At 49.3% G+C, this 15,729-nt stretch overlaps 1 protein-coding gene across 1 annotated transcript in view; it reads left to right on the top strand.

The window, feature by feature from the left end:
* The window catches only part of LOC146853767 (olfactory receptor 5AR1-like), a 152,280-nt gene that overhangs the window by 83,110 nt on the left and 53,441 nt on the right, over positions 1-15,729 (top strand). Inside the window, exon 4 of the mRNA XM_085650881.1 lies at positions 3,352-3,485. Within this exon, the coding sequence (XP_085507007.1) occupies positions 3,352-3,485 (134 nt within the window). The remainder of the gene's footprint in view (positions 1-3,351; positions 3,486-15,729) is intronic.

Raw genomic sequence — 15,729 nt, 5'->3', positions numbered from 1 at the left:
GCTTATCATATATAATGTTCCTTACAATCTGTTTTTGTTAACCAATAAGACTCATACCTTTAAAAAACAGAAATATACACCCTACCTTTCAGTGTAGAAAGTAGTCATACAACCAATGATTGCTTGTCTTTTTTCAATTTTTTTTCCCGTGGATCCGCGCACCCAACGCGACAGAATCCGTGCACCCAACGCGATAGGATGCGTGCACCGTGCGCGCATTCGCCGTTTTTTTTTTTTTTTAAAAGGGGGCCCCAGGGGGTCTTTCTGGGACCCCCTAAGCACCTCTAGAGGGTCAGAGTATTTCCACTCTGCCCCCTTTATATGTTTTACACACCTATTCCCCTTGCTTCTTCAGCCTCGCTTCTACCGAGGCAGAAAATGGCCGCCAACAGTTCCTGGTTTTGAATGTAGACAGACACTCGACAGCCAATTAGCATTCAGCGTGCGATCGGGAGGGTGCGCGCTTAGTTCGGGGAGGGTGCGCTCACGGTTCGGGTATAGATATATATGTACTTTTAACTCTAATTTTCTCAGGAACTACTGAACGGATTTACACTATTTAAGCAAAAGCCACGAGTCTGAACTGTGGACTACCTCTTTGCCAAATTTGGTGTCATTCCGTTCAGCAGTGCGGGCTGTAGCTGTGACAACAGATCCTATGGGAAATTGCATGGGGAAAACGCGTTTTGGGACCCCCCTTTTTTCTCGGCCCCTGCTTGACGAATCACCACAAAACTTTAAGGGTAGGAGCAGAGCGGAGCCGGCCAAAAGTTTTGAAAATTTCGCGAGGACTCGTCAACTGGCGCCAGACTTATTGGAACGTTGCGGATTTCCTATGGAAAATAGGTCCTAACTATAACTATCTACTGGCGACCGCCAGTAGATAATGTATATATATGTATATTTACACTTATATATATGTAAATACACACACACAAACATCACCCCTCTGAAGAAGAAGTGTTGCAGCAGGTGGAGAGACTACAATCCCCAGGGTCCTTTGCGGCTGCCATGCTGCACATGCAAGCAGTCAACACGCCAGGAGCCACCTGGACTTGACCTCCAGTCATTGCTTGAGCTGAGGTTAGTGTTTCTTCTCCCTGGAGAGCACGTACTTTGTTGTTGAGCTCCCTTCACCTCTCTTACTTGTTTTGTTCACTTAAAGCACTGTTCATCTTTGGCCCCTGTTGCTATTCTCCCCTTCGTATTGGGGTGTTATCTGTATTTGTAGTGAGAGGAAGGACAGAACAAGAGCCCCAGACGCAAAGGTGATCCCACATACCCTAACATGTTATAAATAAAAAGAACAATGGGGAAGCAAACCTGTGTTGAAAACAAGGAAATGACAGTCTCAAAAACCTCCTCAACATTGCAGCCAACTTCTATTGATAGGATGCTTCAGAGGGCCATGGCTGTGGTGGCCACCAAAATTGAACTGGCCGAAAGGCGACTATCGTTAACTTCGAACATAGACCTTCCCATGACAGAACTTTATGCCTCATGTAGTTCATCAGCTTCGGCCATTAACTCTTCTAAGGCTCAACCAAAGAGAAGACACATGAAACATCTAATGCTGATCCACATCTGGGCACTGCTTCCCTATGGCCTGCAAAAAAAGGGAAATTTAAGCCAGCTCTGAGATCTGGGGCCAAATGGAATAAGAGTATAGAAGACACAATGGACACTAGAGATATTGGAGAGGGGGGAATAGCTGGTTGCTCACCTGTAGCCATAGAGCACCCAGCATGGGTGACAAATCTGGTGGTGGACCTACATCTCCAAGTTAGGGCTATTGTGAAGGATGAGCTCAGTTGTCTGATAGCATGGGTGGATACGTTTGCAACATTGTTTGAGGCCTGAGTGGGGAATCAAGGAGTAACAACTAGGGGGACTGAGAATGCTAGTTGCCACTCAGCACAAGCTGCTCCCCCTAGCATTAGGTTGGACCCCCCACCCGCACTAAAATTGATCCCCAGTATTGCCTCAAATCAGGCTAACCAGGGGGCCATAAATGAAAGGAGGGCTGAACCAACTATGCCTATAGTGCAAGACAACATGCATTGCCAGGGGCCCAGTCATTGGGTAGGGGAGGGGCTCATCCCATGTTTAGAAGATAGCGAGGAAAGGCCAGCCTTGCCATGTATTAATCATCCACCTGCCTCAACCCTGTGTGTCATTGTTCTCACAGGTGTGCCAGAGCTCATTGGGGGGCAATCGGAATCACACCGTGAATTGTTTGTTTTGGCTGGCCAAGTAGAGGCAATTTTCTTATAAAGATGCAGGTGAAATTGTCTTGATACGCAGGGTTGGTTAGGTGGGTTGGAGACCGAAAGATGTGCAATATTACTACCTATATTGTTGCAGACTGAATTGTGATCAGTTTTAGAAATCCATTGGTCCCTCGAGTTCTCCTAGACAGGAACCATTACAGACTGGACGGGGGTATACGGTCTCTTCCGCTGGGCTATTTTTATCCTCTGGGGTGAGGCAAAAAAATTAGAAAACTGAATGGACCAGAGGTGGGGATGTGGAACCAGAACTAAAAACCTATTATTTAGGTCAGGAACAGCCCAGACCGTTATTTTTTAATATACCACTAGCAAACAGATATGGGGCCCTAGAGTCAGTTGATTGACTTGGCACCAGATAGAGAAATTTCACCTTTAGAGGGAGCACCAGGGGAGAGTTTTGCAACAGGGGAAGACCCCTCAACAGAGTGTGTCACTCAGGTGAGTCGGGGACCATGGGAAGGCAAGCACTGATGAAATGGAAGGAGTCGATAGGAACGCTGGCATAGGGCTACAATAAGCCAACATCCGCCAAATCCCCCAAATGAGACTGTGCAGGATTTTGACCCATCTATATTGGCGGACTCTGAATCCCCATTTCTCACACTTGACAAAAGCGTTGCCAGCACTGGACATACAAGAGCGGGGGAAGAGGACCAACCTCTCTCAGCAGGCATCTGATCCATTATCGATAGCTGGCCAATCTATCAAGGCAGATAACTCTTCAGAACCACCCAGTTTGCAGGTATTATCATGGAACGTAGCATGACTCACCAATTAACTGGCCAACCCTGAGTGGGGGTTATTTATAGATCAACATGAGGTTTGCATGCGCCAAAAAACATGGGCTAGTGTGGATATGTTTATATTAGGTTATGCATCGTTTAATGTAGCCGCCATCTCTTGGGGGAAGGGAAGGCCTTCACGGGGGGCTCTGTATTTGGGTTGGTGTGCATTTGGACTGTGCAGCAAAACAAATGGAGACATTCTCAAGTGATATTCTATGTATCCTTCTTACGTTTCTATAAAGTGTCAAAATTGCCATGGTTAATGTTTATTCTAGACTGGTTGGCTACAGTCAAGAGTCAACGACTCTAGATCAGTTGACAACCTTTTTGTCTACCACCGACAACTTTTTGGTGGTTCTTGGTGGTGATTTTAATTTCCACTTTGAGCCTTTGGATGGCTTGAATGAAGGTAAGCCCAGTGAAAAGGATCTACACTGGGCCATCCCAGAGCCTAATAGCCAGTCAACTAGGGCCTGGATCCCATTGGTGCTTTAGATTACTTCCCCTACATTGAAACATTCACTAAGGGCATGTAACGGCCAAACAAAATAGGACTCACTGGGGAACCACACTGTTAATAGAATAGGGCATGCCTCCATCCTAGACTATGTCCTGGTAGATGACATAGGGTGATAGATTTTAAGATTGCGCCCGCCATGATAGTGACCATAACGCTCTGATTTTATAGGTTGTCACGCCATGTGCTGAGAGCGCATCCGACTTGGAATCTCCACCTGATGCTACATTAATACTCACTAACTGTAGGAAGAGGGTCTGATGGGTGGACATATGTCAATTCCAGGAAAAGTTGTCCTCTTTATATCAAATATTCATCTGTTCCTTGTGATTGCGAAACAATCTATTTTGGCTGATGGTCTTTTTTAACTCTCTTTCAAAAGTTGCTGAGAACCATATAACATTAACAACCACTATGGCCAACATTTTTTACCCCAATAAAAGAATAAGGGAACATAAAAAAAAACAACACCCCTGGTTTATTGAAAGCTGCCACATGGCTAAATCAGCTCTGACCTCTGCTATTAAGGCCAAAGATAGGCTGCTAATTAGAGGAAAAAGGGTGGTCTACAAAAGCACTATGGATGAGGCTAAAAAAGGGTGGGAATGTGATAAGTAGGATACCCTGAGAAGTGCCCTATGCACCCATGATATGAGGACTTTTTAGAATGTGGTAAACATGGGTTGCTCTGAAGGCAAACAGGCAAAAGACCCCAATATAGGCGTGGATGTGTGGAATGCTCACTTTGAGTCCTTCTACTCAAATGTAGAGGCAGAGGATAGTGCAATAGGCAATGAGTTCCCCCCATAGACTAACTGTACTGAGGCCCTGTGATAACTCTCAAGGAGATCACTGATGCTCCCATGATAACTCTCAAAGACATAACTGATGCCCTGAGCAAACAAGCACCATCTAAAGCTCCAGGGCTAGATAAGATCCCTGGGGACCTCCTCCATAGTGAACCTACTATCTGGTCCCCCTATTTGTGGACCTTGTTTAATACCATCTTGAAAGGAATGGTGATCCTGCTACCTGAATTCAACAAAGAGATTCTACCACTTTTCAATATATCATTCCCTGTTTAGAAAGCTATAATGAAGGTGGCGGGAAAATTGTGTTAATCCCTAAGAATTGCCCTGGGAAACACTAGGGTGCCGATTCCGATCGGGTAAAAAAAATTCCCGTACGACTCGTATCCATATCTTTTTACGTACGAATCATACAAGTCCCATCCCACCGGTGAAGTACGATTCGCACGTGAAAAATACATACGAATCCCTTCGGGAAAAGGTCTACGAGACGTACCCGGACAGTTTTACGTACAAATCGTAAAACTGAAGTACGAGCGCACAAGTACGATCCGTACCGCCCTTCCGAATACACAAGCGTATGGAAAATGTCACGTACGGAGTGAACTCCGTACCACTCGTATCTGGGTAAACTAGTGCCCGGGATACGAGTCGTACAGCCCCCCCTCCCCCCACATATGTCTGCACGTACCCCCGTATGTCAGCACCGTACCCCCGTATGTCAGTACCGTACCCCCCCATGTCCGCACCGTACCCCATCCCCGTACCTGTACGCACCGTACCCCAGCACCATACACCAGCCCCGTACTTGTACGCACCATACCCCACCACCGTACCCCAGCCCCGTAATTGCACGCACCGTACCCCCCCCTGTACCCCAGCCCTGTACTTGTACGCACCGTACCCCAGCACCGTACCCCAACCCCGTACTTGTACGCACTGTACCCCAGCCCCGTACTTGGACGCACTGTACCCCATCCCCGTACCCCAGCCCCGTACTTGTAAGCACCGTACCCCAGACCCGTACCCATGCCCCGTACTTGGATGCAACGTACCCCAGCCCCGTACTTGTATGCACTGTACCCCAGCCCCATACTTGGACGCACCGTACCCCAGCCCCGTACTTGGACGCACCGTACCCCAGCCCTGTACCCCAGCCCCGTACTGGGACGCACTGTACCCCAGCCCTGTACCCGAGCCCCATACTGGGACGCACTGTACCCCAGCCCCGTACTTGGACGCACCATACCCCAGCACCGTACCCCAGCACCGTACCCTAGCCCCGTACTTGTACGCACCGTACCCCAGCCCCGTACTTGTATGCACTGTACCCCAGCACTGTACCCCAGCCCCGAACTTGGACACATCGTACCCCAGCACATTACCCCAGCCCTGTACTTGGACGCGCCGTACCCTAGCCCCGTCTGTGGATGCACCGTACCCCAGCACCATACCCCAGCCCCGTACTTGGACGCACCATACCCCAGCACCGTTCCCCAGCCCTGTACTTGGACACACCATACCCCAGCACCCTCCCCCAGCATCGCGTATGTACGGACCTTACAACAACATTGCATATGCGAGCACGGTACAACAACATCGCGTATGTACGCACCTTACATACGCGAAAACGACTCATACTGAACCAGGAAACTGTAAAACAGCACAAGGAGGGTCAATTCGACTCGCACAACACCACAAAACATGTCTACAGTAGAAAATACATCTAAACGACTGACCGGGCACATCCAAACAGGCAAACAGAGGCCCAAAATCACAACCACCTCTTATAACACACCCAGCAAAATTTCAAAATCAGGCACATGCACAAATGGACCAATAAAAAGGGCCCACACACACAAACCATGAGCCTTTGCAACAGACTCACTGCAGCTACAGAGCATACCCCAACAACTGCACCCATACACCTTTGCATATACAACTTCACACACACACCTTCACACATACCCCCTCTTCACATTCCCACACACACCTTCACATTCACACCCACACACCCACAACCATCCACACCCTCACCCCACACCATGCCCACAGACAAGAATCCAAAGTTCACAAGGGAGGACTGACCTGGCACATCCAAACAGGCAAACAGAGGCCCAAAATCACAACCACCTCTTATAACACACCCAGCAAAATTTCAAATCAGGCACATGCACGAATGGACCAATAACAAGGGCCCACACACACAAACCATGAGCCTTTGCAACAGACTCACTGCAGCTACAGAGCATACCCCAACAACTGCACCCATACACCTTTGCATATACAACTTCACACACACTCCTTCACACATACCCCCTCTTCACATTCCCACACACACCTTCACATTCACACCCACACACCCACAACTATCCACACCCTCACCCCACACCATGCCCACAGACAAGAATCCAAAGTTCACAAGGGAGGAGCTGGACATCATTGTCAACAAAGTCATCAGAGTCGAGCCACAGCTCTTCGGAACATTGGTCAGACAGACCAGCATAGCTGAAAAATCACTCCTGTGGCAGAGGATCGTCGATAGGGTGAATGCTGTTGCGCCCATCAGAAGGACCAGGAATGAATGCCAAGCCAGGTGGTACGATCAGCGGAGGGCAGTCAAGCACAAAATGAACGAGGACTACACCCAGAGCAACATCACTGGAGGTGGGCTGCCCCGCAGACCGGTACATTACCATCCCTGGGAGGAGAAGGTGATGGCCCTGCTTCTGCCGGTGGGAGTACACAGAGTTGAAGGAGTTGCAGAGCCTGGTGAGTACACAAACAACTTACGTAACATGTGGGGAATGGCATCCACACCCCAACTACACCAAATGCACGCAACTACCCCCAAGCCCTCACCGGACACAACCACACTCAAAAACAACGTTCATGCCACTAACATGGGTATGCCCCATTCACAAATCAAGGCCATGCCATGTCCCAGGCTACACGAACCACAAACACAAGACTGGATGTCCGGGATGCTGGGAGGGTGGGGCTTACAAAATACATTGTTCAACTCAGAAGCAGACACCATCGCCCTCAGCCAATATGGCCCAGGTACATACCCATGCACCATGCTCAATGCACAGGGACTGGCTAAGTACTGACAAGGTAGCTGACACTTGGCCCCGCTGTAGGCAGCACAAGGCCCTCCTGTGACCACTGTAAACTCAAACACCAACAACACAAGCTCAGATATCTAGGACAGGAACTCACACTCACTCTCATGGCAGCATGCTCCATGAGGGGACAGATACATCACCTGGGAGACACAATGCCAAATCACACTACACCCACCAGCAGGCCCTGTCACACACACCCCATACACAAGCACACACCCCCGGGGCAGGCAATGGATTTACCCACTCTCACAATGGACATGTGACACAACAAGTTCAATCCATAGCCAAAGAAGCATCCATGCAAAAAATATACATGTCAAACACTCAGGAGAACATATCAATCTGTCCCCCGCAACATACCCATCCACAAGTGAACATTTAGGGGAATAGATATCAATTCATCCTCCGGGATTGTTAGTGCCATCCCTGCGGGTGCTCTTGTATCCGTCTGAGATGGCAATGAACAAGTTGTGTGCTGAGGATGCTTTCATCCAGGTCATTGTCATGAAGGTGATGTGTGGGCCTGTTGTGTTGAGGAGGTAACAGAGTCCCATGGTGTGCTGGTGGATGGAGCCGGTGTGGAGTAGGAGGGACATGACCTGGTTGGTGTGACAGGGCCAGGAAGGTGGGGCAGCGCTGTGTAGGCAGTTGGAGTTGCAAACTCAGCATGCGAAGGTGTCGTGTGTGTGCTTAGGGTATGCCTGAGAGCAGGCGGTTGATTTTCGGTTGGGCATTGCTTGGAGGGTGGCTGCAACATGAGACTGTTGTGTGATGTGGGTCATGCAAGGACATGAGGGTCATGCAATGTGCACATTGCATGCGCTGACGGTCCTGCCTTTGGCACCGCGTGGCCACAACAGTGGCACAGTCACGCTGATGACAGCTGAATGAATGGGTAGAGGGAGGAAGGGAGGAGCATCATGGAGGCGTGTGGGTTGCTTAATCCAGGAACTTGGTGGGCCCTTGCTGCAGGGGCCACAGCAGCAGGCGGCATGCACTGGCTACTAGTCAGAAAGTAGCTCACAAAGACAAGGATGTCATAAAGGACAACTGCAACAGGCGTATGCAAAGGAAGGAGTGTCCGGTTACTCATGGCACACCCAGAGAAAATGGATGAACAATCACCAAAGATGACTGACACAGGATCAGGAAACAGAAGGCCGAGCTGCGCACAGGAGACACACCCTAAGCAGGCATTGATGGCCCGTTGGGGGGACAATCCAGCCAAAATACATACACAACCATGGACTTCATGCACAATAGAGATTATAATCCATGAAGATCTGCATGCATGTTGCCAAACTACACACAGACTCATATGCACAATCTTTGACAACTATGCCAGAGATGACGCATGCAAAGTGGCAAGAGACCTGCATTGACGGAGATGAGGCACTTTGGAGGGTGAGGAACACCTTTATTACTCAGGCTCACACCTAGGGAAATGCATCAGTATGAACAGACTCACAGGTCATTTGACTGAACATGTGGGACCTACGCTGGACACCCCCTTCACAACACAAATGTTGTAACTCCAAATGAACTGGCACACAAGTTAAGGGGATGAGACAAACACCTCCTGCTGCACACAGAGAGGCTGCAATTCCCCATTGAGCCTGTAATGGGGATGTCCCACACTATGTCCACCCGTAGCATCCCATATGTTTCAGAGGGAAGTTTTACACACATTGATGCCTTTATCAGAATCACGAAGGCTGACTATCAATTCATGGGAGTCATGCTACATTTTCTGTGCCCCATGGTGAGTCGACATGTATGTATGGTAACACAACATACACAGGAGCAGTCCCCACACATTCCAAACACATACCACCCCCAAAATGCCGTGCTGCAATCCTTACCCAAAATGACATTTCCCCATGTCCGTGCATGGAACGCTGATTCAGCACACGTTGCAATACTCATGAGGAATAGCAGGAGGACAACGATGACACGAGCAGACAACATGCGCAAGAACCTGGGAATGACAGACACACAAGAAGTCAGCTAAAAGATTTTTCTCCGCATACATGGTCAGTTACTCAACAGGAACAATGTTGTCCCCATGCTAATTTAAAAGAAAGTGTCTCAGCTAAAATGTGTGGAATGACAACATCACTCGAGTGACACATCAGAACACACATCTAAGTCACTTAGCATACAGTCAGCTGGACACACACATTGCAACACATGCCATCCAAGGCTACAAGCATGCACACTCAGACCCAGTGACTCACCATTATGAGAAGAAGTTGCGTATGAGCTGACTCCGGATATCCTCCTCCTCCTCCTCACTTGCCTCGTGACCAAGCCCTTCATCCTCCACGGGTGGATGTTACTGCTCATCCTGCTCCAGGATGAGTGGCACTGCCTTCTCCACTGCCATGTTGTGCAGCATGCAGCACACGAGGAAGATTTTGCAGACCTTCGCCGGTGCATATGGGAGGGACCCGCCTGTCTTGTGAAGGCATCGGAATCGGTTCTTCAGGAGGCCAAACGTCCTCTCAATCACTCGCCTGGTCTGCCCGTGTGCATTGTTGTAACGGTGATCTGCAGCTGATCTTGGGTTGCGGAGAGGCGTAGTCAGCCATGGCATGTTGGGATAGCCAGAGTCCCCTACATGGAAACATCATGTAAATAAGTGGGTCAGGAGATGCCGTAAGAGCCAAAGATACCGCAACACACAGGATAAACAGAGTATACCCACCAACAAGACATGCTCGTTCGTTGTGCAGCCGCAGCATAATTTCTGGCACCCTGCTACGCCTCATGATGTAGGCATCGTGTGCTGACCCTGGAAACCATGCACAGACATGGGAAATCAGCATGTTAGCAAGACACACCACAAGGGCATTTATAGAGTGGTAATGTTTACGGTTGCGATAGGCTACCTCCTGTGCCTGTGGTGGTACCAAAGCCACATGTGTCCCATCAATGGACCCAATGACATGGGGCATCCCTCCCAAGGCATAGAAATCACCCTTGACACCTGTCAACCCCTCAGGAGTTGGAAAATTAATGAATTCATCAAGGTGCTCCAACATGGCAGCAAAAACATCACGCAGGACACGGCTGAACATTGTCTGTGACATGCCACCAACATCAGCCATGGTGAATTGAAACGTACCTGTGGCAAAAAAATGTAGGGCTGCCATCACCTTCATCTTGGGGGTCAGCGCAGTAGGATACCTGTGTCGCGGTTGGAGGTGTGGTGCCACCTTGGCGGTCAAGTCCTCAATTGAACTGGCACACAAGTTAAGGGGATGAGACAAACACCTCCTGCTGCACACAGAGAGGCTGCAATTCCCCATTGAGCCTGTAATGGGGATGTCCCACACTATGTCCACCCGTAGCATCCCATATGTTTCAGAGGGAAGTTTTACACACATTGATGCCTTTATCAGAATCACGAAGGCTGACTATCAATTCATGGGAGTCATGCTACATTTTCTGTGCCCCATGGTGAGTCGACATGTATGTATGGTAACACAACATATACAGGAGCAGTCCCCACACATTCCAAACACATACCACCCCCAAAATGCCGTGCTGCAATCCTTACCCAAAATGACATTTCCCCATGTCCGTGCATGGAACGCTGATTCAGCACACGTTGCAATACTCATGAGGAATAGCAGGAGGACAACGATGACACGAGCAGACAACATGCGCAAGAACCTGGGAATGACAGACACACAAGAAGTCAGCTAAAAGATTTTTCTCCGCATACATGGTCAGTTACTCAACAGGAACAATGTTGTCCCCATGCTAATTTAAAAGAAAGTGTCTCAGCTAAAATGTGTGGAATGACAACATCACTCGAGTGACACATCAGAACACACATCTAAGTCACTTAGCATACAGTCAGCTGGACACACACATTGCAACACATGCCATCCAAGGCTACAAGCATGCACACTCAGACCCAGTGACTCACCATTATGAGAAGAAGTTGCGTATGAGCTGACTCCGGATATCCTCCTCCTCCTCCTCACTTGCCTCGTGACCAAGCCCTTCATCCTCCACGGGTGGATGTTACTGCTCATCCTGCTCCAGGATGAGTGGCACTGCCTTCTCCACTGCCATGTTGTGCAGCATGCAGCACACGAGGAAGATTTTGCAGACCTTCGCCGGTGCATATGGGAGGGACCCGCCTGTCTTGTGAAGGCATCGGAATCGGTTCTTCAGGAGGCCAAACGTCCTCTCAATCACTCGCCTGGTCTGCCCGTGTGCATTGTTGTAACGGTGATCTGCAGCTGATCTTGGGTTGCGGAGAGGCGTAGTCAGCCATGGCATGTTGGGATAGCCAGAGTCCCCTACATGGAAACATCATGTAAATAAGTGGGTCAGGAGATGCCGTAAGAGCCAAAGATACCGCAACACACAGGATAAACAGAGTATACCCACCAACAAGACATGCTCGTTCGTTGTGCAGCCGCAGCATAATTTCTGGCACCCTGCTACGCCTCATGATGTAGGCATCGTGTGCTGACCCTGGAAACCATGCACAGACATGGGAAATCAGCATGTTAGCAAGACACACCACAAGGGCATTTATAGAGTGGTAATGTTTACGGTTGCGATAGGCTACCTCCTGTGCCTGTGGTGGTACCAAAGCCACATGTGTCCCATCAATGGACCCAATGACATGGGGCATCCCTCCCAAGGCATAGAAATCACCCTTGACACCTGTCAACCCCTCAGGAGTTGGAAAATTAATGAATTCATCAAGGTGCTCCAACATGGCAGCAAAAACATCACGCAGGACACGGCTGAACATTGTCTGTGACATGCCACCAACATCAGCCATGGTGAATTGAAACGTACCTGTGGCAAAAAAATGTAGGGCTGCCATCACCTTCATCTTGGGGGTCAGCGCAGTAGGATACCTGTGTCGCGGTTGGAGGTGTGGTGCCACCTTGGCGGTCAAGTCCTCAATCAACTGTTCAGTGAATCTGTAATGTCGGATGCAGGCACATTCCCTCATGGCACCCAAGTCTGGCATTGGTCGGGGAACAGGCGGTGCCCTGCAGAAAATTGTAATAAATAACGAGGATTGAGAGCATAACAACATCAATGTCAATGAACAGAGCACATGCTCAACTGCTACTACAAATCTGCTAAATACAGAGTCTGGTCTGTGCAATACATCCAGGACATGTATGCCAGCTTGGTGATACTCCTACGAAAAGCCAGATACACTCGTAGATTGGCAAGTCTACATGACATGCCCTGAAAAGAGCTTGGGCCAGTCTCAGTGAACAGCCAGAGACATCACAGGAGTGACATACATCCACATAGCTCCATTTGAAGGATGTCATCTCATACAGACAGCTGACGGCAAGCTACACGCACAGGTCACATGGAATGTAAAATGTACAGATCACACACATTGCGATGAAGGGGTACACGTGAAAACAGAAAACACAGAAATTAAGACGACGCAGATATGTCCTCATGTCAAAATATCATATTCGATGCACACAGACACTGCTTACGTGGGAATCCACATGTGGCATGGTGTGCGTAGATGTGTGCCATGCCCATCTCCACAGAGACACATGTTGGATGCAGCAACAGCAGATGTAGTTGACGGAACACCAACAGCAAGCTCATGGGAACACATGACACACACATGACATAGTCACATCGGGGCACGCTGATCGTTAAATGTCAGTTGTTAGTGTCCCTGTCCCTGGCATCAGGGGACAGTTGCGGGTGGTGGTGACTGTGCCATGCCAGTGATGCTGTGCTTGACACGTTTGTACTACGGGCACACATGTGCAAAGTGTGAAGGGGAAGTGTGCCACATACTGCCCCATCACACATGACATGTGTACACAGGTCATCACACATCAATTGTGGAACTACGCTCAGAGGGCGTGTGTACGGTCCGTATCACTATAGTAATGGTGCCGTAGGAGTACGCATGTGTGTACGGACCGTACACACACGCGTACTCCTACGGCACCACTACTATAGTGATATGGACCATACACACGAGGCGTACTCCTACGGCACCACTACTATAGTGATACGGACCGTACACACGAGGTGTGTACGGACTGTACACACATGCGTACTCCTACGGCACCACTACTATAGTGATACGGACCGTACACACGCTCTCAGAGCGTGTGTACGGTCTGTATCACTATTGTAGTGGTGCCGTACGTGTACGGGTACGTGTGAAACGCACCGTACACTTTTTTTAGATTCAAAAATTACATAATGGACAAGTATTAGGCCCAAAATTTCATGCTGGTTGTCATGGATACCGAGATTTCAGTTGCAATGTGGCCATCATGTGGGCTGGAAAAGTCAGTTGGCCCAAAAATGACAATGTTGCAAAGTGGGGTTTGCCTTGCTATGATGCTCAAAATTTGAACCATGCAAATTCGTGTCATTGGTGTATGTGTAAAGGGATTGGAGGAAACGTAGGATGTAAATGAGTCTGACCAATCACTCTGTAGTCCTGTAAATGAAGTAAATGAAAGCCCCCAGCAAGACAGATATAAGTCAGACATAACCCATGAGAGGGCACTTGCCTGCACAACTTTCCTGTCGACAACACTGCTGCTGTCTGTGCTTCCTCTGGCACCATGTCAAGGTCTGTGGAGAGGGCCCAGTCATTCACACTTAAGGAGAATGAGGCTTTGCTGAATGTGCTCTTCCCACAGTACCCCAGTCTGTATGGGAGACCAGGGGAGCAGGTGAGTGCTGACTCCACTACCTTTGACTGTGCACCTTTTTTGTGACTGTCACTTCTGGCATTGTGTCCAGGTGCGACAGACATGCAATGTTGTTTAGAGTGGGTCCCAGGGGGGGAAAGGCTTATTTCTCTCATGCAGAGCATGATGTAGTTCATGTGTGCACTCCTCACTTGCACTGTGCTTACTGTGACATTCACTGCATAGTGCATGACACATTCAGCATTGCAATTCCTTTGTGGCATTTTTTGTCTATTGTCCTGAGGTGATTCAGTGGTCCCCCCGGTGTGACAGTTGAATGTAGCCACAGATGTGTGTGAGTTGAGTGGAGCTGTGGTGAGAGTGCCCAAGTGATGTGTACGCCCCCTGGACATTGATGTGTGTGAATATTCCTTGTCATGTGGGTGAGTGTCTATGTGAAGTGTTGCACCACAGCTGCATGGAAGAGGCGACAGTTCTACCCATCTGAAGTGAGAAGTAAGCCGTGCTGTGTGTCTGACTTGCTGAGCTAGACCGACACCTGTGACACCCCACAGGCAAGTGGCACATGTGCAGAGTGAGGTTTGTATCCGCTGTTGCCAATGGCAGGTGATTGATCTGTTCCTGTGTGTGTCTGTGTACTCTGCTGAGGTTGCGTCAGTGGCCTAGGGCATGTAACTGCTTAGAGGTGCTGTCCATCATCCTGGTGTTGCATGTGATGCACAGTGTGTGCCATGATCAGGGAGTGTGTCGCACCCCTCATGCCACCTGTGTACTTTCAATGCCATGTAGTGCATTGGGGCTTCCACAGAGGCAAATATCCATATGATAAAGATGCAATTCCTTGGCAGCATCTTATGCCCTGTTCAACATATCAAATATGTTCAAATGTGTGTCTCTGTTGCATGGAGCATGTGTAGTGATGTTGTCTTATGTTGTCATCCTCACAGGTAACAGCCTACGAGAAGGGGATGATCTGGAAGCGGATCGTCAGGGCCGTGAGATCGGCGGGGGATCGCAGTCGGTGCCTAGCCCATGTCTGAAATCGCTGGCAGGACATCCGGTGCTGAACCCGGCGGATCTCCCGGGTCCAGCTGGGGCTCTAACCTCCACGCCCCCATGGCAGGCACCGACGCCTGATCCCCCACATGACGCGTGTCCTGGCGGTGGTCTTCCCTGACCTGGATAGGCAGTTACAGGAGAGACAGCAGCAAGGAGGGGGTAGGTACATGTGTGTTTGTTGTGTTGTGTGTCACCAGCTTTTGGAAGTGCTCTGTCGCCTGGTTACACTGCCAGGGTTTATATGTGCAGTGCATATTCTGTTCCCTAAAGTCAAACGGTGCTCTTATTCATCCCTTCCCCTCCTTGACATGTGTCCCCTGGTCTGTGTATAATCACTGTTGCACATGGTCATCTAGGCTGCCAGTTAATCCAAGTGCACATTTCTTTCTGCATCATGTGGGAGGGTGGTCTGTGACATGTGTTGGTACCTTGCCTGTGCCCTGTCCTG

Source organism: Triturus cristatus, chromosome 4_1 (assembly GCF_964204655.1).
Source record: "Triturus cristatus chromosome 4_1, aTriCri1.1, whole genome shotgun sequence".
Taxonomy (NCBI): Eukaryota; Metazoa; Chordata; class Amphibia; order Caudata; family Salamandridae; genus Triturus; species Triturus cristatus.
Note: the sequence above shows the minus strand (reverse complement) of the source record. Positions and strands in the feature narration are given on the sequence as shown.